Source organism: Geospiza fortis, unplaced genomic scaffold (assembly GCF_000277835.1).
Source record: "Geospiza fortis unplaced genomic scaffold, GeoFor_1.0 scaffold35, whole genome shotgun sequence".
Classification (NCBI taxonomy): domain Eukaryota; kingdom Metazoa; phylum Chordata; class Aves; order Passeriformes; family Thraupidae; genus Geospiza; species Geospiza fortis.
The window spans coordinates 181,445-205,018 of NW_005054453.1; the positions used below are offsets into that span (position 1 = coordinate 181,445).

Consider the following 23,574-nt stretch of genomic DNA (forward strand, 5'->3'; position numbering starts at 1 on the left):
CCCTCAGGCTGCCGGGACTGGGCCTTCCTCCCGTCCCTGCTCCACAGCGACTGAGCCTTGTTTGTCTCTTTATTTCCCCCCTGCCGCTGTAAGTGCTGCTTCACACCATGCGCATTTGCGATGCTGTGAGCTGGGGAAGGTGGCACAGGTTGCTCAGAGGTCCTGTTGGATGCAACATCCCTGAAAGTGCTGAAGGCCAGGCTGGATGGGGTTTTGGGTAACCTGGTCTAGTAGAAGGTCAGGGAGCGGAACTAGATGATCTCTAGGTGTCGCAGACATCTTTTATGAAAAATCCTTTCCTTAGGACTTTTCCTCCTGAGAAGCTGAGAGGCCTCAGGAACAAAATATAAACACTGATTATCTGCTGCTGTGGAATGCAACAGGTGGATCTGTGATTGGCCCATGTTGGTTGTTTTTAATTAACAGACAATCACAGCCCAGCTGGCTCGGACAGAGAATCCGAGCCCCAAACCTTTGTTATCATTCCTTCCTATTCTATTCTTAGCTAGCCTTCTGATGAAATCCTTTCTTCAATTCTTTTAGTATAGTTTTAATGTAATATATATCATAAAATAATAAATCAGGGCATCAGTCTGTCCTGCTGTGTCTGCAGTGAGAGGACCAGAGGAAATGGCCTTAAACTGAGACAGGGAAAATTCAGATTAGATATTAGAAAAAATTTTCACCGTTGGGGCAGTTAGGTGTTGGAATAGGTTTTCCAGGGAGGCAGTGGAGTCATGATCCCTGGAGGTGTTCAAGAGGCATCTGGGTGATGTAGTTTAGGGGTTACGGGGGTAGTGGGAGGTGGATGGTTGGCCTGGTTAACCTTGAATGTCTCTCCCATCCTCGATGATTCAACAATTCTATGATTCTAACATCCCCCCAAGCACCTCCAGCCAAATCCTAACAATCACACCACTAAAACCTATCCCTGAAACATTTTTTAGAAATCAGCTCACAGGTCAGCTGTAGTTTCTTTAAATGAACCCACTGCACCTCCACAGTGTGCTGGGTTACTACACCAGGGCAAGACTGGAACAGAGCCAGGCTGGCTGAAGCCAGCACGTGGCACCATCCACAATCCCAGTGTCATGTTCCACACAGCTTGCAAACACACACCGAGCACCCATCGCCCTCGCAGCCTGATATGACTGCGAAGGTTCGAGTGGCAGCGTCACTTCTGCATCCTTGCAGAGAGGGGAGGGCACAGTCTTTGCACACCGACACCCAGCACAGGCAGGAGAGGCTCGGCTGCCTCAGCCAGTTGTGATCACAGAGGAGGGGAAGGCAGGGCAGGCACTGGAAGCGCTGCCCCCTTCCTCACCACTTGTCGGGACCCAGGACATTCCTCTGGCTGCCCTGGGTGATTCAAGGGGCTCAGAGACCTTGGCACGGAGTCAAAAACACCTGTGCCTTCCATTTTAACCCATGGAAACAACTTTGTGTGAAGATTTACAATCCACAAGAGTTTGGGTAGAATAATAGTTAATTTGTCACAGGGTGAAAAAGTAGAATTTTGGGGTTTTAGAATGGGCATTCAAGAGGCAAGATGGAGGAATCTGGGCACGTCCTGTCCTTCTCCTTCTTCTTGTCCTCCATCTTCTGCTGTGATGGTGGCACTTTTGGATTGGTTTAGAGTAGAGACAGACTGTGATAGGTATTGGAAAATTATTGTAAATAAAGTACATGTAGTTCTTAGTATAAAAAGCTAACACCACCCCAAGGGCAGTGGCTGTGCCACAACCTGACCTGCTGGACAGATCTCAGCAGGTAGAAAAAGAATGTATAGATAAGAGAAAATAAACAACCTTGAAAAGCAGAACTGACGAATCTTGACTTTCTTTGGTCGCGGGGCTGGGAAAAAAGACTTTCTAATACCTCAACCACAGAAACCTGAGAACCACTCACCCAGCAGGATGTGTACATGGAATTAGGAGGCAGAGGAAAACACACCACAGGTTAAAACAACAGGTAATGACACCTTGGGTGGGATGTTCTTCCATACCACAATACAGCTGAAGCCCATGTTATGTGCATAGAGAAAGAGGAGTAAGAAAAGCAGCAGAGGTGACAGAAAAAACCAACAAGAGGTGTCAGGTGTTCATTCACTACTTACATAATGTGGCCTAGATGTGTGTAACTGTGTGAAATCCTGCTCCTGTGCATCAGCAAAAACTGTGGTCACACAGGACACAAGGAAGGGCGAGAGGTCAGAGGACGCCCAAAACTGTGACACACAAATAACAAGGAGAGACAATAGTTTTCTGTTGAATATTTTATTTTTGCATTGCCTTCATAGCGCAATTAAAGCAATCTTTAAAATTCACTTATTACAAATGTTTGTCAAGTCTGTTTTTCCCCAGAAACACCTCTCTTGCTTCCTTGCACATACGCCCAAACACACTATAAAAACCCCATTCATAACATGAAAGGAAGGGCAAACATCATTCATGTAAACATCTTTCTTGTAGTTATCCATTTTTTAAAAGTCATGAATAAACTTACAGGTGTTCAGTAAGGCTCATAGTTCGAGTACAAATGTCATAAAACACCTATCAAGTACTGTACACAAGTTGAATACTCCGGGGTTAACTGTTAACACATGTACAAGCTTACCCCAAAGATTATTCTTTAGCACTTAGTTCTTCAGAACAGAGACACCCAGTAATTATGGGCTAGAGAGTATTAAAATAGCAGAAGGCCCAGCAGAAACTGTTAAGTAATACACAATTTTAGTCTGGTTCTTAGCTCAGAGTTAAACTGGTTACAGCTGCAGTAGGAAAAGTTTTCTAGAAGGGAATCTACAGGAAGGAGGGATGGGTTGTTTGTAGGGTATCATGAAGAGACAAGCTGAGAGGTACGTCCTGAAAACGTGACTAGCCTTGCTACTGCAATTATTTATGGCGGCTGCATGTAATGCTGCATAAATACCTCCCCAAACAGCAGAAACCACCATTTGTAATTTTAAGGATCATTTGTTGCATCTTCCCTAAAAAAAATTATCTACTTACTGGTATTCAATTACACTTGCATCTTACAAAAAGACATCCCTTTAAATCTGGTTTAGATCTTACGGGAACTTTTTTGTTTAAATAGTCTTTCTACCGTGAAAATATTTCATACAAACATCATTTTACATACAAATGTTAAAACTTGTGAAGCGGGTCTTCCCACACTCATGATTTTATGGCTTGAACTTTTAATTGCTTATAATTTTTGTACAGATATTTCTCCTAGGGGAAAAAAGAATTACAGTAAAATGGTAAAGAGAAAAAAGGGCAGGAAGTTCTACTGCCCAAAGACAGAGCAGGGTCCACTCAAGACAGAGTGACCTTACTGTTCAAAACCTTTGATCTGGGACAAGTAAACATGCACTTAATCTTGCACCTTTTCTTTTCCTTAAAAAAAAATCCCTTATAAGACTGCTTAGAAATACTTTGTCCAAAAATACAGTTCTCATGATTCCATTACATGAAGCATAAGGAACAAGTTCACTGCAGGTGAAGCTCATTTCCACTTGCAGATGAAGCTGCTCCCACCTGCTTTCCTTGCTTGGATGCCCTTGGCACACAGCAGTGCAGTGGAAGTGAGGAACAGGCAGCACCCCAGCATATAAGAAGATACTTCAGTATCACTGTGTCCAAAGCAATTTGGTTTTTTTAAGTGCTTGGAGGTGAAGCCCTCAGCACCCACAGCTCCAGCAATTCTGCTGGGCCACAGGAGAACAAAGCAGCAGATACTTGGCTCTGTGTAGTGTTACCTCATCACAAAAGCAGCATTTCCCTAAAGACCATCAAACTGAGTGAAAGGACACAGGTCACAGAGGTCTCTGGGACAGAAGCAACCCTGCTGCACCTCTGGCACAACCCAAGTGGTGAGCGCTGGTTTGACTGGAGGACAAGGGCAGACAGCTGGGAAGGAAACAAAAAAGGGTCAATTTCGGTAATTTGTGAGTTTCTCTTAGCAGATGGGATGTGTTGGCTACTCTGCTCCTCCAGTGCCCGACAGAGGGTGAGAAACCCCTGACAGAGCTCTTGCTTCTTGTAGCATGTTGCTTCCAGCTTCTAGCAACATGCTACAAGACCCCCAGGAAAAAACTCGCTGCCATCTGTGTGCAACACTTCCACATCTGGAAAGGCTGTGCCAAGTCACTCCCAAAACATGCAGCCTCACCCCATGGCCTCCCAAAACCTCCCCAGGAGCTTCACCTGATTAAAAGCATGGGCCATCCTAGGAGATACTAGGAGGTATCATGGCAACTGTAGAAAAAGTCAAAAAACTCTCACAGCTGGAAAGCCATTTCCATGTATCTCCTTTGACTTTTTCAGCAGTCAAAATTTATGGGTATTTATGTAGGGTAAGTTTTTTATAATTACTATTTTTTAAAAAAGGGAATAAAAAGCCTTTTCAGGTTTGTTAAAAGAAACTCAGGATCCCCAAATGTAAAATTATAGCACAAGACTCAACTTCAGACATCCCCTCCATGGCCTAAGCCCTTTCCCTTCCTTCTTATCCAGTGGAGTGACCCCAGGAGCAGGCAGCTCTGAGCTGCAACTTTTCTGGCTCTCATCTCCAAGAGTAGCCACTTCCAGAAAACAAAGCCTCTGTATTCTTGGTGGCAAAGCCCTGTGCTGCCATCACAGGAAGATCCACTGCAGATTTTATTTTTTAAGAGACAATCAGCAGCCTCTAATACAGCATGACACAGACTTCTCATAAAAGAGCTCAAGTAACCCTCCCATCACGGAGAAGCCATGTTCAGCACTGCAGACCAAAGGCAGATTTTGGGAACTGATCTGTACCTGAAAAATGCAGCAATTCCAGGTTTTCCTATGCTATTCTTTATTCCCAGTGGGTATCCCGAGAGCCAGATGCTCACTCAGGCTCAGCTGACAGCCACCAGCTCTCCTCCCAGTTCAGTACCAACAGGAAAGGTCTTTGGCCAGACGCTAAAAAGTGGAGCTTTTTTACTTATTGCATATTCACCAGTAGTCAGCTGCATCCTACAGACCCAGGAAGATTGCTGTGCAAGGTGATACTTCCTCTGCCCCAAATGAAAACCATGGCTGGGTGTGGGTCTTTGTCTATGGATGTCATCACACTACCAATGAGGAGCTTGGTGAAGCTGGTCTTGCTCTCTGTGAGCCCCAGAAAATGAGCTGCAACGCACTGACCAAGTTAAGGCATTATTTGGAGTTCTGTAACTAACCTGTGTTTGAACCAGGGGATGCCAGCTCACACCTCTGAGGGACACACTGAGCTCTTTCACCACCCAGTGGCAAAAGCCATCTCCACGCTAACAGACCAGGAAGAGAGAGAAAACAAAGAAGAGTTAAAAGGCTTGGTCCTGAATCAAGCCAAAGCAGCTCTGTAATCACAACTTTTATAGAAGGTTGGTCGCTGAAGAAGGGAGCTATAGAAGAACCAACAGATTTTACAGAGCCGAGAAGGACAGCAGAGATAACAGAGACAACAGCCACAGCTGTGGCACGCTACCTACCAGGCTACACACATGTACAAAAGAATCTGCTTGACTCTCACCAAATGTTTTGAGAAGACACAGGACACCTCAGTGCCTTTTTTTTCCCTAGAATTCCCTATTTTAGGATACAATCTTCAAGCCTGATGCACAAAGAGCACCTATATTCTATTTATCTCAAAATCAGGCAATATGAAGACTGACAAATCTATTAAAACATAAGCAACTCCACACAGGAGATTAGCAGAGGAATCAGAGACTGATCAGAAATGAAGGCAAAGGAGCTCTAGAGATCAGAACATTTTAAACACAATTCCCCAGTGAGCACAGAGAGGCCAGCAGTCCAAAGCAGGCTATCAAGATTGTGGAAGAGTTACCATCCTGTCCCAGCAGGGTTCAGTCACACCTTCCCTCTGCTCTTTCCTGCACCTAAACTCAAGCCTCAGCTTTGCAAACTTCATGATCCTGGCGCAATAACTCCCAAGATACACGTAAGAGCTCCCTACCAGAGGCTTTCCTGCAAGAGGCTGATGACCTAAAGCAATGATCCATGGGCAGGCAGGGATAGATGAAGTCATGCATATTTCTCTTTGAGAATCATTTCGTGAAGCTGAGCAGCTGACTGACCTTTGCCAGCTCTCCATCACCTGTGAGGCTGGCTGTGTCTCTGCACACTCAGGCGAGTCCCTGACCGGTCACCTCTGCCGTGGATGAGATGTGGAGCTGTGACCCGAGTGTCCAGCACAGGGAGATGGGAGGTGTCACAGCTCATGTGCAGATCGCTGCTGAAAGAGTGTCACAATACCCTGAGCCTGCCTGTCCCCCGCCTCAGCACATGCACAGAGCAACTTCTGTGCAAACTGAAATGAGGAGGAGATGCAAAATGTTTGAGAGAAGCCACAGGGACTAAAAGCCCAGGCTTTTATGAGTAATTCCTAACTTTCCTCAGGTACCAAAGCAAGGATTCTCGGACTGCACTTAACAGCAGCCTCATCCTTCTACCTGCAGAGACCCAACACACTCTCCCTGCCCAGCTCCCCAGACAGCCAGATGCCTCCAACAGTTCAAGCAAGAACCAAAATGTGTTGCAAGAGAAAGGTAGGTCTGATTCTCAAATCATTTATGTTACATATATACAAACTTTTTAAAACTACAAACATTTAAAGAAAGTGTTGCAAATGCATTTGAGTTTGTCCTAAGCTGCTAAACCCAAAAGAGACCATCAGAGTCCCAGAAAGACTCCAGTATACAGATCAAGACAATGCATGATTTCTCTCTTATACAGCATTAGGCAAGACCGGTACTGTATCTGAAAAAAACAGAATTTCCCTACCCCTGAAAAACCCCAGAACATAGCCCTGCAGATGAATATTCACAAGCCCCCACTGCTGGCTGCAACAAAGCTATGGATTGACTGCTGTTTATAAATATGAGCATTGAGTGATGTTTTTACATTCATTGTTTGTCTTTCAAAAACAATCTTTTAATATCTTTTCTTAAAAAAAATAATCTTCTTTTGATACCTCATATTACATTAATTCACTGTGTCATAAACCAGAACTACTAAGAAATGCTATAAGGCTATGTTGTTCCATCAAGTGAACATCAAGTGAAAAGACACAGCTCTCCTTCACCAAGGACTACAGCCTGCCCCCAGATACATGCACCTCCTTTCAGAGAATCCATGGAGATCCAAGCATCTTTTGCCTTGAGAACTGGCCACTTGAACAGGTGAAAATACACAAACCAACTCATGAACACGGGTGCAAGTCATGTGCTTGCCATCCAGAACATGTACTTCTGGAAGTCTTTCAACAGCAAGTCTGTTTTCTCCTTTTCACAAAATCTTCATGCAAAGAACAGCTTCATTTGCATGTCATAATAATAAATTAAATAACATAAGCCAGCCGTACAGGCTAGATAAATATTAGGTTTAGACATGTTGCTATGCTATTTAGAGAGCCACAGAGACCAACACACAGCACTCTCACATACACACACAAGCCTTTCCACTAATTAGAAAGGATTTTCTCCTGCAAAAGAGGATTTGTAGAAAGAACAACGTTCAGACAAGAGGAAAGGGGAGTTAAAACCCAGCCTCCTATATGCTAATAAATAAACTGCTCTATTGCAAGATTCAGGTCAAAGATTTAAAAAGGCAAAATTATGCTACTATTAGAGAATATCAAAATATTACTGTTATCATCACAAGTGGCATATATGCAAAATGCAGTTGCACGATAATGCCTAGGCAGGTAGAGAGCAACACTAAGTCTGCCGACTAAAAGTGAACAATACACCCATTTTAGTTTCTTTCTAGTCTTTTGGCATCTTTGCATATGGTGCAAAAGCAGAAGCTACCAAAGAATACCACATCTTGTATAGAATATTAAATAATTTCTTCAGATAAGACTGGTGCAATGCTAGCTAATTTTTAAATCTGCTATGAGTAACACAGTCAAACCTAGTTAGTATCCAAGGAACTTATCTCTTAACACAGAATGCAAGGTTATGATGCAACAGCATGAACAATCCCTGGTTGTCCAGTTTTCAGTATAAAGGTAGTGCATAGATCCAAGTTTCTGTTTCAGTTTGCTGAATGGAGAAGGTGCTCCCACGTCACTTTTGCTGGGCAGCCTGGAAAGCCTTCAGTTCCAGCTGGTACCACTCTGGTGCTTCAGGCCCATTCTGCCCCACAGGGCTGTGATCATACCCATAAGCCACTGTCAACTCCTCATCCTTCTCCACAGCCCTGATGGTACGGATACACTTGATGGGCCCAAAACGAGGATGAACAAACCTAGGGAAAAAACATTTTTGCTAGGCTCAGCTGTCAATTCCCATACTCTGCCAGCCCCTTGAACAGTTCCAGAATTCACTCACTTCAGAGCAATACTGCATAATCTGATATTGAATTAGCAGACTTGAGTCAACCTCTTAAATATTTAAGAATATGAGCAAAAATATTGATTTATCAAAGCATTGGCAGTGCAGCAAATATAGCATGGTTCTAGCCAAACTAGGATTTAGAGAGCTGTGATGATGCATTTTACAATCCAGAAGCAACTCAAAGTTCATGGCAAAATGAACAAGTTGCAAACTTTGAGATCCTCCATGGTAAGTCCCAACAGACATCAAGCACCATCATGCCAGCCCATTTCCAGCTCAGCTGAGGTGAGCAGGAACTCCTTCAGTGCCTCAACTCTTTACTCCCAGCCCCGCACTGCTCCTCATGCAGCTGCCCAGGGACCCCCTGTGAGCCCAGAGAGGCAGGCTGCAGCTCCCACCCTAAAACTCAGGGCTGTACTTACGGCTCATAGGTGCAGTTAGGAGTGAAGGAATGGTTGGCCTTGTGCCCCAGTGAGGCACAGTACTTGGCAGCGTGGTTGTAGGGCTCTGGCACGTCTATGACTGTTTCATCATCCAGGGATATTGTATTTCCATTGAGGGCCCAGTCTCTGCTGTCTACCTAGTTTGCAAGGTAAAAATCCAATGTCTGTGTGTAGGAGGGGTCAACTTTGTCAGCAGTTTGAAGACCAACATTCAAAATATATGCAAATAAAGCTTTTCATGGGCGTACGTCATTGAAAAGAACAACACACACTTTTTAAATCTATACATAGGCCAGCATGCACTTTCTTTCAAATAAACTCCATCATGTTAAATCTAGGGTGGGAAGGCAGTAGGTGTTAGATCCTACTATGAAAAGAAAATTTCAGGAGGAGCAATGAAAATTCAGACTGACTTTTTTCTTTTCTTTACCTCCTGGTGTGTAATTCGCACTCCGTTATAGAAGGACATCACTGTACTGGCTTCTGCTGCTATTTTTGAAAACAATCCTTCTCCAGCACTGGAAATGAGAGAGACATCCACATACACCCTACAAGAGGAACAGGGCACGGAATCGGTGACTGGCTGCAGTTTTAATTTTCAAGAAGTACAACACTACTGGGATAAAGCCCAATACTTCAGTATAACAATAAAGCTAATAACAATAACAAACCCAAAACATCATAATCATTATTATTATTATTATTATTATTATACTACAACCTCTTTATGGAACTCCTTTCCTTCCTCTCTTTCATATGTTCTTTCTTCCATATGTTCTCTCTATTTTGTCAAAACTGAGATTTGGTGGAAAGTTTGGGCTGACTTGGAAAACTTTTATTTTTTTTTTGAAGTGCCAATCCACTATTACTCCACAATGACGGCTTCAATTCAGGAACACCCTCAGTAACATATCAGAACCCCAAAAGTCCCCACCAAGCTGGGGTTGCTGGTATGTACATGCACTGAGAAGCAGGAGTTCTCAAGGTGATGCACCACATCTTCAAGTACTCAATGCAAATTGAAGCAAGAGTTTTACTAATCACTTATTTAGATATTTCAGAGTATCAGAAAGCACCTACAGTGCTTTTTGAGGTACACACAGGGCTTCCATTTTAAAAACCTTTACACATCCTTTAAGTTTTAGATGAGAAAAGGTTTGCAAAATTGGACTCCAAATAGGTAACAGTAAAGAAATATGGGGAGAAGAAAAACATTTACCTCTCTGATTCATAAGGATCAGGAAGAAGGGCATTTGTAGAAATGCAGGATGAAGTGGATTTGTCAAAACTGTACACTGGGCCTAAAAAAAAATCAGACATCAATGAAGGAAATGAACTAATTGGCAGTACTGAGAGTATGCAATCCTTAACTTAATCAAGACATTGAAAAATTAAATTTTAAAGGCTGTAAAAAATGCTACACTTCCAAAAAAAGGTATTAAACAGAACTACACCTGTAAAAAGCCTTAAATGAGATCCTGCTTCTTGATTATGTTTTTACCTTCAACATTCTAGAGTAATACAAAAAGATGATAAATATGTTCTTCAAACTACCAACTTGTAGAGGAGGACTGGATACTCCTCCAAAACTGACCCTCCTAGTGTCTCTAAATATAATTTTAAAGTAAAACAAAACTTAAAATGATATATTCAACAGCTCATTTAAAAATCCCCAAAAACCCACAAAAACTTGATTACTTCAAATATGAAATATTTTTTAGCCCAGATCCTGAAGAGACTTCAGCCAGAAGATAACATTTAGTAATCAGAAAGCACCCTTGCTACAGTCCTCTATTTTTTGTCATTAATAAGCAACTTAGTGGTACAGCTGTAATTATACTCTTAAATCCTTATCCTCAATGCCAGAGGACTATCTTGGACATAGATTAAGAAGAATGTGAAAATAAGATGGGGAAAACACCCCACAGAACAGAACAGTACAAAGTCTGATATAAGGCCTTTGCCCCTGGTGTCCAGGATCTGTTCTGGCTGAAGGCAACTTCCTCCTGAGTGCAACTTCATCCTGTCTACAAAGCACAACCATACCCTCCCACAAATTAAGTTTTAAGTTAAATTCTGACTTGCTATCACAACTGAGAGAAAATAAACTCCCATGCATTTGCTTGTCAATACCTTTTCACTGAGCTTTATGTGCCTATTTCCTGTCAAGTGAGACACTTTTTGGTGGCAGAGCAATAAATGCATTAGCAAGTCCCTGCTCGTTACTGCAGCTTAACCCACACTCCTCCAAACATCACAAACACCTCGGAACAACAAACCCACCCCAGAACTATAGGTTCAAGCAGGTGGAGAAGGCCCCACCCTACCCCTGTGCACTTCACAGCCATTTTCTGTCACCAGGACCAGACACACAGAATCAGACCATTACACAACGACTGAATGCAGGACCAGACACACAGAAGGGTGCTGGTGAATCAGACCATTACACAACGACTGAATCTGGTTCACTGATTCCAGTCTCAGCCCAGCAACGCAGGTGCCAGAACATTCACAGTACAAACACTGACTTGCACAAACCCAGCTGACAGCTACAAACTCTCCTCCCGCAGTTATTTTGTTGCAAGAAATACTGTAGCACCATTACCAGGGTGAATGGAGCAGGGTTTCCATCTGGTACAGAGGGTACTGGGATGTGTGACAAGCAGGACTGTGCCCATGAGCACAGGAGTGAGAGAAGGGCTATGAAATGCACTTGGGCAGGACCACACAGGGGGCATTCCCCATCTGTTTCCAGGACAAAGACCATCTTCCTCTATGACTTGGAGAAAGGGCCCCTCACTAACAGCCTGTGTCATCACAGCAGTGTCCAGTGAGGAACATCACAGGAACCAAGCTGTCTGCAGCAAAGGGCTGGTAGCAGGAATACAAGTTTGTGTTAGCGGAACTTACTGCCTGGAACTACTTCAAATTGAGGTTTCCCATCCTCAACAGCTGTCAGAGTTGCCAGTTTTGCTTCTATCATTTCTCCATCTATGAACCTTCCAGAATATGCAGTCTTTCCATCAGGATACACATAGGCTATTTTCTCTCCAGTCATCTCCCCATCTTCATTCACTTCTCCCACAAGGCTGCCTCCATCCTGAGAGCACAGGCAAGAAAGAAAAGGCAAAGTATTTAATTATACTTTACTATCCTTGATGCCCAAGATTTTTAGCTTTTTATATTTTTCATGCATTTGCAGCTTTGTAGATTACAGCTGCATGGCTGTAGCTTCTATCACTTTTCCTATCCTGTTCCCCTACATTTAGGAACAATATGCTAACCTCCTAAACACATTCCTAAAATGTTCTTTAGTCTTACTCCAAGAAGAGTACCAACTACGAGGACGTTCTGTTTTCCAACAAGATTCTGGACCTGACATAACAAAAGCGGGGCAAAAGAAGCCTGGGGACTGCTTCCAGTGGGGCGGAACCCATGCAATTATTACCTAATCAACTAACCTTTTAATCAGACAATACATGATAGTTACACTAATCAACGAACCTTAGAAAATTGTGAATTTACTGTACCATGTACAGTTTTTGCCATACTGAGTACCTGACAGCTTTCAAGTAAAAGTCTGCTTTTATACTCACTAACGCTGCTGGGAATTCTATTTTCTAGGCAACATTCAGTAAATGAAAAGGGTTTTCTCCAACTTTTTAAAAATGCACCAGTAAGTTCAGATGTGAAATTAGAAAATGAGAGAGAAACAGACACATGAAGAAGCTCGATGAAGTCATTCCAGCTAGGATAAAACCCATTTTCTATGTCATTTGGAATAGCCAAAACCCAAGGTCTTTCCTTCCATGTGACACAAATATTCAATTTCACTTGGCGGAAGTTTTATGCGTACAGTGTGCAAAACAAGGACCAAAGCCCCATAGATGTCCAAGTTTGATTACTATGATATTGTGCTGGAGGAAAAAAAGATGTAACACTACCTTTAACATGGTACCTCTACAAACTCGACCCTATTGAGGGGAAATGATTCCCAGAATGCCCCCCAAGGTCAGGTGGTAACCAGTGAGAACAACTGTTTATGGAAAGCACCAACAGCAACACTTTTCCTCTCCAAAGTTTACACATTTCAGCCCTGGGCTTTGCCACCTGTGATTTGCCTGCAGGTCAGGTTAGATCTATTTCCAGAACCGCAGAAATGAGATGCATACATTAGCACAGGTCTAACCACTTGTTGGGGGTAGGATTTTTTCCTTTGTATCTTTCTCTCGTGCAATTTTGTCCCATCTGTTGCTACAAAACAATAACCACTGATACTTAAGAGAATAAAAGATGTGGGCAGCTGCTCTGCTCCTGCACTGCTGCTCATGCTGATGGGGCTGCAGGTCTGCCTTGTTTTTATATATATATTCTAATAAAGAACTGTTATTCCCTTCCCCATATCTTTGCCTGAAAACCCCTTAATTTCAAAGTTATAACAATTCAGAGGGAAGGGGTCACATGTTTTCCACTCCAAGGGAGGTTCCCACCTTCCTTTGCAGACACCTGTCTTTCAAACCTAGACACCACTTCAAGAATTTATTTCAAAAAAGACAAGGAAGCATCTCCAAATACCACCCTGGAGCAAGACGAGCAGGTGTTCCGTGGAAACAAACACCATCTTGATTTATATCAAGACCACCGTGCACAAGCTCTATTTCAAAGAGACACCATTTTGTTCAACTCCAAGGATGAAAGAGTTTCAAGCATGCTGTACTAGGGAACACTGAACCTCAAGTCTGGGAAAAGAAGTGTGCACATAGCACCCTTTACAGAGTCACAAGAAAACAACTGATTCTACAGCAAAGGAGTTTTTTGGAACACCTCACATTCTTTAGTCTGGCAAGACAATAATGATAATCAACTTCTAATTATCAACATTTCTAAAAGGTACAGCAACACTTTGTCATCTAGAAGATGAAGCAGGAGATACATGAAGTGAAGGGTCAGCTGTGTGTATTTTATACACTAGGACTGAAAAACTTTTGGCAGCATACACCAAATTTGCTGTCCCCATACATGCTTAATGGCAATAGTGAAAACCAGTAAATAAAATGAACAGCCAGTGTTGGTAAGCATTTAGAAATCAATCTGCAACTAAAGCTTGTGCCATATGTAGCACAGAATTAGACTGGGTTTTGACCAGCAGCTGAACTACATGCAGACGTTACCTCCTCCTTGGCATGAGGTAAGATTGAAAGATTCAACTCTACTGTGTAAGGCTGAATAGGAATTATATTTTTTAAAAATTTGCATCAAAAACTCCCTGAAACCTATACAACAGTCACTGTCTTAACTAGCATGTTTGTAAAAGAACACCAAAATTCAGAAAGATAAAATACTGGCTTGTTTAACTAGCAAATCACTTGTCCACAGCTCTACTGAGAGGCACAGCTCCCACACTAGCTACATCTGATGTATTAGGCAAAGCCAGTCTTCACACCATATCCTGTGGAGGCCCATGAGCCCACTAGGGAGAGAACAACAGTGATGCCCTGGAGAGACGCACCCTAGGCTCAGGGCATTACTCGGAGTTCAGGGTGAGGAAAGAAGCTTCCCCCACGGCACTCTGCAGCACTGTATTAATCTGTCCCAGTTCTGTCCTGCCCGTTGGCCTTCCCTACCCCTTTTACCCTTACATGTTCATGTTCCAGAGAGTTCTCCCTTCCCTGTTACCCCATGGGTTTATGTAACCCTGCCCATCCACCCTGGCATTCCCTATTGGTCCCTTTCCTGTGTACTACCCCTGAGCCCTCAGACCACTGGATCCCTGATGCTCTCTCTCCTCCACCCTCTCTTTCCCCCGTGTCTTCGCTGCCGAGCTGCTGTGCGTGTCTGTCTGTCCGTGTGTCTGTGTCTGTGCTGGTGCCCTCCTGGCTCCTACCCCTTGACGCAGGATGCTCTTGGGGAAGGTTGCATCCACCACCACCATGGACCTCAACAATATCCTGCAGAAACGGAGACAAAGTCTCTCCCCTTACTCTAATAAGAGCAGTGGGTTGCAATAACTGGCATGGATTCCACACTCCTCACCTGCAGCCAGCACTACAAAATGGCAAAATCATTACTCCAGCCTTCCCAAAGAGATAATGCATAAATTATCACACATCCTATTTCGACATTGCATACAAATTATATATAAATGCACTTCCAAGGGGCTGGCTTTCCTGAAAGATGAAATTGTGGAGGGCATGTTGGAGCCTCACTGAATCTCATCTACTGGGCAAACGTTCAACACCAGTATCTTTTAACTTTGTGTTGGATTATCCAAAATCAGAATGCCCAGATCTTTTACCCAGATCTGTGTGTGCTGATTTTTGGACAGCTGGGTCGTGGTGGGTATTTCTTTCAGCTGAGGAAAAAAGAAAGGTACATAATTCTGCAATAAGAAGAGCAGGTGGCCAGGTTTACCGGGTAATAAATCCAGCAGATTCCATGCCGGATGTTGTCTTTGTACTGCCCTTTGAATATCAGCCGCCCATCACTGTCGTACTCCTGGGCTGGGCCGTTCAGCTCTCCATCCACATAGGTGCCATGAAGGACCACTCCATCCTCGTAGGTGTAGATTCCCTGGCCTTGCAGGGCATCATCAACATAGTATCCCTCCAGGGTGCTGATGAAGAGAGAAAGAAAACAGCAGTGGAAAACTGTTCACCTCTCAGGGGTGAAGCCAAAGCCTCAACGCACTGGAACACCAAGGTGAAAACCAGACACTTGTTTCTATGGAGCTCCAAAGGCAGAAAACAACTTACAGCACCCTTTCATCAGGGTGTGCTGCACAGACACTGAATCACTCATCTCAATCACATGCTTGGCAATTTCTGTAGGCTGGAATAGTCAGCAAATGGACACTCCTGGTCAAAGAAGGGATTCTTGCTCAAGCAGGCCACTCTCACATTAGGATTTTCTACCGTGCTATGTGTGGACCTTCACTGACATGTCTCTGGAGAGATGAAAGTGAGCTGCTGTACACAGGGAATGAACTGCAACCTGCCACAGTTCAGCATCAGCTGCCCAGCAATACACTCAGCAGCCATTCGTACAGGCCCTGCTAAAAGCAGCCCTTTTTCATGTATTCCTCTTAAAATCAAACACAGCCTGTCAAACAGAACCAGTGCTGCACTTGGATTTAAACAAAGAAACATTTCATTTCAGTTTTTACTATCACCATAAAAGAGGATCTATTCAGATATTTCTTCTCATGCTAGGATTAACATAAGGGAACACAACCTGTTTAGCTTTTACTTCAGCACACTTAGCTAACAGCCAGCTGTCAGCATACTCATATTTTCACTGCAGAATTCTTTTTCAGAGGCAGACGTCTAAGGTATAAGCTGACACAGTGTCTGTGAGCACATGACTCTACATGTTTTACCACACAGATTTGCAAGAGTTGTGGAAGAAATGTTTTTTCAGAATTCATTTTCTTGCTTCTAAAGCTTTGTGCTCTGTTTTAATGTAACTTTGGCAAACTGGATGAGGTTTCCATGGGAAAATATATTACAGTAAAAGCCTCAGTGCACACCAGATGCAAAACAACAAGGGGCAGGAAAATAATTTTACTTTTTAGTCAAATGGATTTCTTGATCCATGTTGCTACAGAGCTGCACAGATAGCTATGGCACTACAGCACAGGGGACAATGAGGGAACCACCAGACATCAGTGCCCTCACTTAACTATAAATGATGCCACTTTCCCCTCTAATTTATCACAGATCACTGGATTTTAATTCCATTGTAGTGACAACACACACAGCATGCACATGTAGGATTACTCTTTTAAAGAAGCAGCCACCCTCAGTTTTTGTAGTCAAGAATTCTGTCTTGTTACCTTTAATTGCACTAGTCGAAGTTAAAACATTGCTAATTGCAACAGTGCTTCAGCCCTGGAAAGAATATATTTTATTTTAGTGTAACTCAAACTTTTATGTTTTCTCTCTTTGTATTAAGCTCCAAACAGTGACCAAAAGATCCATCTCATCTAAGGAAATCAAAGGATGATACCTTAAGAAAGAAGTCTATGTCCATCAAGCTCACCTAAAAAGTCAGGTTCAGAAACACTTATGATGTTCAGAGTTTCTGAGCTATTTCCACCCTGCTCCTCACTTCACTGTAAGTTCCCAAAGTATGGTGTCTGCAGCCAGACACAATAATTGCAACTACGACCTGACCAGCACAAAGATGAATAAACAGCTTCTGTGTCTTCCATAAGCAAAACCTTTTTAATACAAACCCTGAACTAGCCTGTATTTCTCTGGTTTGCTTCTCAGATGATCGTACTTCTGACAACATAAATTCTACCACAGTCAAGACTGATCAGATGTACCATCTTCCCATTATCCACTATGCCTTGAAGGGATGGACGATACTTCTTATCTAACAATTAAACCAATTATATGGACTGGGGGAGGAAATACTTACTCCAATTTCCTTCCAGGGATTAAGTTAATATCAATAGAGACTGATCCATTTATCTCTCACTCCCTCTGTATGGGAACATGGAAAACTTTTTCCCTAAAAATAATAGTTTTCTACTGTGTTCTGGGAGATGTCAGTTTACGGAGTTTCCAATTAGGGAGGAAGGGCAGCTGCAGCTCTGTGCCAAGCACAGCTCTCATGCCTGCCTTTATAGTGCAAGGAGTTCTGCAAAATACATTCCAGAAGCACCGGCACCAAGGAAAGTTCTAGTCCACAATCCAAAACAGGGAGTATGCCAGAGGGCAAACTTCTCTCTCTTACAGAATATGCTGTGATTTGTTGCATTTTCTTGCAGGGGAAGGAAACAACTGATATTTCATACCACATTTCCATTCCCTTAAACAATCAACAGGAAGGGACCAGTTATTCCAGTGAAGGGAAGTTTCCTTTACCAAACAAGGCAGCCAGGCAGCCAGTCCTATTCCCCAATACTCAAAACTGAGAATGCTGACACTGCAGCCGGTCCTGTATTTGACAGGACTCAGCTGCTCCCCAACAAGAGAGAACAGCAGTACAGCTGTCAGCCTTTACTCAGCAGCCTGCCAGGGAAACACACCCACGAGTGCTGAACAGCTAGCTTACTGCACAGCATTCTGCAAAGGGAGAGCTGTTGAGGGACATTCTTGATACTTACTGCTCATCTTCGTGAGCACTCAGCCCTGCCCATGGCACACTTAATGGAAACAGCATGTCCTGGTTTATGCCAGGTCATTCTTACGACATGTCATGATTCCTGAACCATCCATTCCAGAGAGCAACTTAGCCTTGCAAGCTGGATGTAGTTAGATAAATGACATCTTCAATAATTAGCTCAGTTAAGGCTGCTTTAGCAAACTTAAAATATGTAAAAGTTAATGAAAACATCCCATTTTCCAAAACCACATTGCAGACTATTTTTGCATATTTTCATTCTGCTAGTTTCTGAAGTTATCAGTGGCCAGCTATTCTACTTTTTAAGGGTTATGAAAATTGAAAGAGGAAAAAAAAGAAAGAAAAAAGAGTTGGCAACACTCAAACAGTACAGAGAAGGCTCAGCAGCAACCTGACTCTTCCCACTAAATGCTGCCTGTACCCTGGATTACATGGAGAAGCAGGCCTACAAACAGAGTAGTGGGTCAGTTCCTCTGAGTGTACAACCAGCAGCTACTCTGCTGAGATCATCCATCAGCACAGAAACATTATGTACATGTGTCCATAGAGATGCTAACAACTTACACCAAAACTATTTCAGAGAACTCAGCTGCTGGGCAGCACTGATTTTCAGTTACTCAGAGAAGATTTAATAAGGCCTTAATCAACAACAGTGAGGATTTTTCTTCATCCAAGCTTGGAGACCTAATCCCTTTCTACATAACTGAATAAATATATTATCTTTCTCATGAAAAAACCCCACAATGCCCAGTATGAAGCAAGTGCAAAGGCAAGTACAGACAAGGAGCTGACTCACTGAGACAGCACAATACCTCTGCTCCTGCTCAGAATTTTGCTGAGCAGGAAGAGAGCAGACCCAGCACGACTGTCAGTTCAACAGCCGCTATTCAGAGCGTCACCAACAGCTGCAAAACCATGAAGAATCGTGTCATTTTATACATTTGCTGCTCCCTCGGAGGAAGTTCTGAGCAACTGCACACAGGAATGCTGCAGTGGTGGTGGGGGGAAGACTTACAAGGTATTCATAATGAGGATCAGAGAAGAAAACACATGTATAGGCATGGACTAGCCCAATTTCACTGTCTCCATTCCCAGTGAAAAGAAGGGAAATGATAGGGGGTTTTCTTACTTTCAAAAAATCATGCCACAAGCAACTTGCAGAGGATTAACCAGAGTTGCTAACAAACTTGTATTGAACTCAGTCCTTTAACTGACAAACAATTTGACAAAGCAGAAGGCAAACCTCACTGTCAAGGTCCTATATCTGTGTGAGGGCTGTCACAGGGAGCTCCTGGCCCAGTTGCACTTTCTGTGCAGTTCTATAAGGCAAACAAGTCCACCTGAAGTAACAACCTTTGATGTCCAAGTCATTGTCAGCATGGTTTTCAATAATTCTGACCACCTCCCATTCCTTATGATTTCTAATCAGCTCATAACTTTTCAGTGCTAAAAGAGCTCACACCACTGCATTCTTCCTCCAAGAAACAACTACAGGCACCTCATCACACAGAAAGCTGCCACAGGAATGGCTACAGCAGCAGCAAACTTTTCAGCCACAATTTTTAACGAGGACTCTTATCCGGAAACTCAGAAGTTTAAAATCAATGCAGATTAGTTTTGCATCGCTACAAGCAGAAGGAAGAGCACAGAAGAAAAATCAGAGTGTACCTTCCATCAAAAAAGAAGAACTTGCCGCGGCCATTCTTTTCTCCGTGCACAAAATTTCCTTCAAATCTGTCTGTCGATGAGTAGGTTACTGTACAGAATCCATGCGGCAGCCCATCGTCATCTAGATGCCCTGAAATAAAACCCAAACAAAGAGCAACAGAACACACTAATTATTATGCAAGATTTTATATCTGCTCTCATTAGGTAGCTACTTGAATTGCAGTAGCTCCCTAGTACAAAACAGTAATTCAGATCATTGCTGTTAGGAGCAGTGATCAGACATTCTGTACAACTGAAGTTTTGACTTGTGTTACACATAGCTTTAAATAAAAATAAAATATAAGGATAAAAGAAAATGGATGAGAGACAGGATAGAGAAGAGAATAATAAGCAAAACTGGTTTCTGAAAGAAACAAGGTTTATAGTATTCTAACTTGTGTGAATATACATCCTCAAAAGTATAAAAATTCTGTATCTGAAATATGTATTGGTGAGAAAAGGATAAGAAAACGTTCGATTTTTTTCTTTTGATAAACATATGCCTTATGACAATGTGGGTGTGCCACTATACAGCTGTATTCACAGGAATTTAAAGAAATAAAAGTATGTAATATCCATAATGCTCCACCCTTGCCATATGTCAGTCAACGTAGTATTTAATATTTTAAATGCTGCTCTCTAGTGCCTTTCCTATGTGTTCACTTTATATCCTGTACCTACCCCCAGCCATATCAGTTTTCCCTGTTACCACTGTTGCACAGAGGGAGAGCAGAGACAACTTGGATCCTCACTTTCATGGTTTGTGCTTCATTGAATATAAATGGCCAACTCTACTAAGTTAAAGCATAATAAGGCTCCTACTGCATCTCTAGCTGCCTCTTCAAAGCCAAAGGAAAACAACAGAGAGGTGTTTCAAACGATGGTTTTTGCCTGGTTTAGCTGTGTGAGCTCTGTTTGCAGAGCTCAGCAGGGCTGCTCTCAGCACAGGGACACACCTGAACGGGTGCTACAGCTCCCACAGTGACATTTCATCAGGTATGAATTGTGCATGAAAACTGTAAAATAAATAACAGCTAGCCTATACTTATGTTCTTCCATGCTTCTAGCAAAACTGATTCCCCCAGTCCCCTGGTGATGCATACACAGCCTGTTAGAGACGAGAGACAGTGTATGCATCCACTTCTGCAGGCTTTGGGTCAAGCTCTTCCCTGACCAACTTTGCCCTGACCTGAAAAGGTTCATCACCAATATGGAAAGGCAGAAACAAACATCAGTGTGAGTGGACTGATTTACAGCCCAGGCTAATGCAGGCAGAAAGAGGCAGTTCAGTACTACCAGACCTTGAGTCTGGTGCCCAGAGAGGGAACAAGTCGGGCACACTTTAGTGAGTATGGAAATGCACCTAGGAAAGTGTAGAGGAGAAATAACAGTGAGGAATCTGAACTCGCCCGAGAGCCAGGATTCCCTCCCTCACCCTTCCCTTGCACGCTCCACCAAGCTTCTCTGGCACCTGCACATGACTGTGCTCTCACTTCAAGTCCCTAGGCCAAAGCAGACTGAAATCTGGTTAAAAGTTAAAAGTTTAAGAAGCCAGTAAATCCAATCAGGCACTGATTATCAGTTCACAGCGAGAGAAATAACCGAGTAAAAAGAGGGAGCAAAAGGTGGAAGGGAAAAAGCTTCATCCCTAAAGGCTTTTAATTACTTTGAAGAGGAACTCTTTAAACAGAAACTGCTCTTTCCAAAGAGAAAAAAGGCTTTTTTCCCCTCCCATTCTGTCAGGACACCCCTTTTTGTAGAAAAGATAAATTTTAGCTGAATTTAACCAATTATTATTAATGGTGAAACATTTAATAACCAATAAATTAATGACCAATTTAACTAAAAGGTCAGTAACATTTCTGATATGGACACCTCTTTTAGACCAAAAACTATGTCAACATGTATAGTTTTAATTAAAAGCCATTTAAATTAAGTTTTATCAATATAGAAGGGTACACTGGTGTAAGTTAACAAACCCTAAACAATACTATTCCAATTTCCCCGTCACTACAGGGGCAGAACTTTTACAAAACACTTGGATTTAAAAAATACACTGATAATACTGGTACATCGTAAGTTTAAAAATAAAAAACATCCAAAGCAACAACAAAAACAAACTCTTGCAACTTTGTTCTCTGTGACTATTCAGCTTTGTCAAGATTTTGCTGGAATGCAAAGCCCAACACAAAAGCTGCCATGCCTGTACAGAGAACACACGTCAGGCCTTTTGCACAGTAGGATACAGACTACCTCGGAGATTTAAAATGGTCAGCTTTGATCCAGTGCCCTCTATACAGGGTCTTAATCTCAGCCACAATACAAAGAATCCAATTATTCTAATGTGCTAGAAGCTTCCCCTATTAAAAAAAATAAAACCATGCCCCCACCACTGCAACAAAACAAGAAACACAGTCTCTCTTAGTCAACAACATGGGAAAAATGCAATTTCAAGTTTCATAACATAAATACAACTTTTTTTTTTGTATGGCTGAGGCCTTTGCCTCTGTTTCAAATTAAGTCAACAGAAAAAATCCTCATTATTTCATGGGGAGCAGTGTGTTCCACTTTTCTTTCTCATCACTCTCCCCCATTTGCAAAAAATAAACCCGAAACATCTAAACATATTTTTAAATTATTGTAAAACCTCACGTTTGTTGCTTCATTAAGGGTCTCGCAAGACTTCCTCTTAAACTCAGCCAGTGATCTTTCCAAGAAAAGGAATTACCCTAATAGGGGCTAGTTCACAATGAAGTCACTTACTGAAACCACCATGTATACAAATCAAAGATAAAAGCCCTTTACTGTCAGTATCACTATTACTTAACAGATGACATATAACGTGCATCATCACTAAAAGATTCTGGCCACAGAGATGCCAGACGGACGTTTGGGGGATCACAACATAAACCAAACTCCCCCCAGCAAAAGGGGAAGTGCTGATTTCTGTATTTCTAACTTCCTTTGGGTAAGTGCAAAATCCTGTTCACCCCCAAAGAACATCCTGCTTCTGTCTCAGAGAAACACGCAAATTCACATACGCTGCTGAGAAAAAGATGCTTCAAAAATGTGTTTCCTTAGCCCCCAGAGATGCCAAACAGATCCAGGATACAGCAGAACACTTTGTCTGTGACATAAGGATGAAAACTGTGACTCCTTGCCTCAGACAACTGCAACGCACAGATTTGAGGAGCTGGGAGGAAAGGCAGTGGAAAACCACACCTGTAAGGGCACAGGGCACACCGCAGCAGAGCCTCGCCTCCCTCAGACCCGTGTTCTGTACAACAAAGCTTCTCTGGCTCTGACACGCACACCGAGACAGTAAATCCAGCTCCGAGCGGCAGCTGCTCAGCTCACATCTGCTGTCACACCAAGCTGCCGTGCAAGACAGACACCTTCCCTGGGGCAACCCGCTATGAGGCCCGATCCTTCTGCCACAGGAGGCACACGGCGAGCACGGCACTGCCTGCGCCTCAGGCAGCTCCGTGCTCCCTGCCCAACAGCTGAACAGCCCGCATTGCTGTTCCCGGCAGGACCTCGGTCCCCCCGCTGCGAGGGATCTTTGGGGAGCCGGCGCTTTCCCACAGAGGGAGACGCCGTGCTTTGTTTCCCTGCATCCCAGGAGCCCGATGAAGCGTGCTGGGGAGCTGCATCCCTGCCTGCTAAGGTTTCCATCAGGAATTCACTTGCAGAGAACAGGTGCCTCTGGGTTTAGAACTCTTCAAGGGTTAGTTATCCACACGTGAGAGGTGAACTGCACACAGAGGGTGTATATTAGCCATAAGGCGGCCCACCCCGCTCCCATACGGATGGCAACAGCGTCTTCTTGGAGTCGCTCTTTCTTTTCCCTTCTCCATTTGCACGTATGTGACTGCAGCCCTGGCTCCCTGGGCTCTCCCCGAGGATGGGCATCCCCATGTCCCTCAG

The 23,574-nt window shown here is 43.1% G+C and overlaps 1 protein-coding gene across 1 annotated transcript; it reads right to left on the reverse strand.

Moving 5' to 3' along the window:
* Positions 1–2,260: 2,260 nt before the first annotated feature.
* On the reverse strand, positions 2,261–20,338 carry SETD7 (SET domain containing 7, histone lysine methyltransferase). Its single transcript, XM_031062600.1, has 8 exons — positions 20,329–20,338; positions 19,609–19,738; positions 15,223–15,424; positions 11,722–11,911; positions 10,031–10,112; positions 9,242–9,359; positions 8,791–8,948; positions 2,261–8,279 (listed from the first exon to the last, which is right to left on the reverse strand). Exons 1-8 carry the CDS (start codon positions 20,336–20,338, stop codon positions 8,099–8,101), a joined length of 1,071 nt encoding a protein of 356 aa, XP_030918460.1. The 3' UTR covers positions 2,261–8,098.
* Between the last annotated feature and the right edge of the window lie 3,236 nt (positions 20,339–23,574).

Excerpts from the sequence above, each read along its gene's own strand:
- SETD7 (XM_031062600.1), bottom strand. Across the intron at positions 10,113-11,721 it reads ATTTGAAGTAGTTCCAGGCA|GCCCAGTGTACAGTTTTGAC; the intron begins GTAAGTTCCGCT and ends ATTTTTTTTTAG. Across the intron at positions 8,949-9,241 it reads TGCGAATTACACACCAGGAG|GTAGACAGCAGAGACTGGGC; the intron begins GTAAAGAAAAGA and ends CTTGCAAACTAG.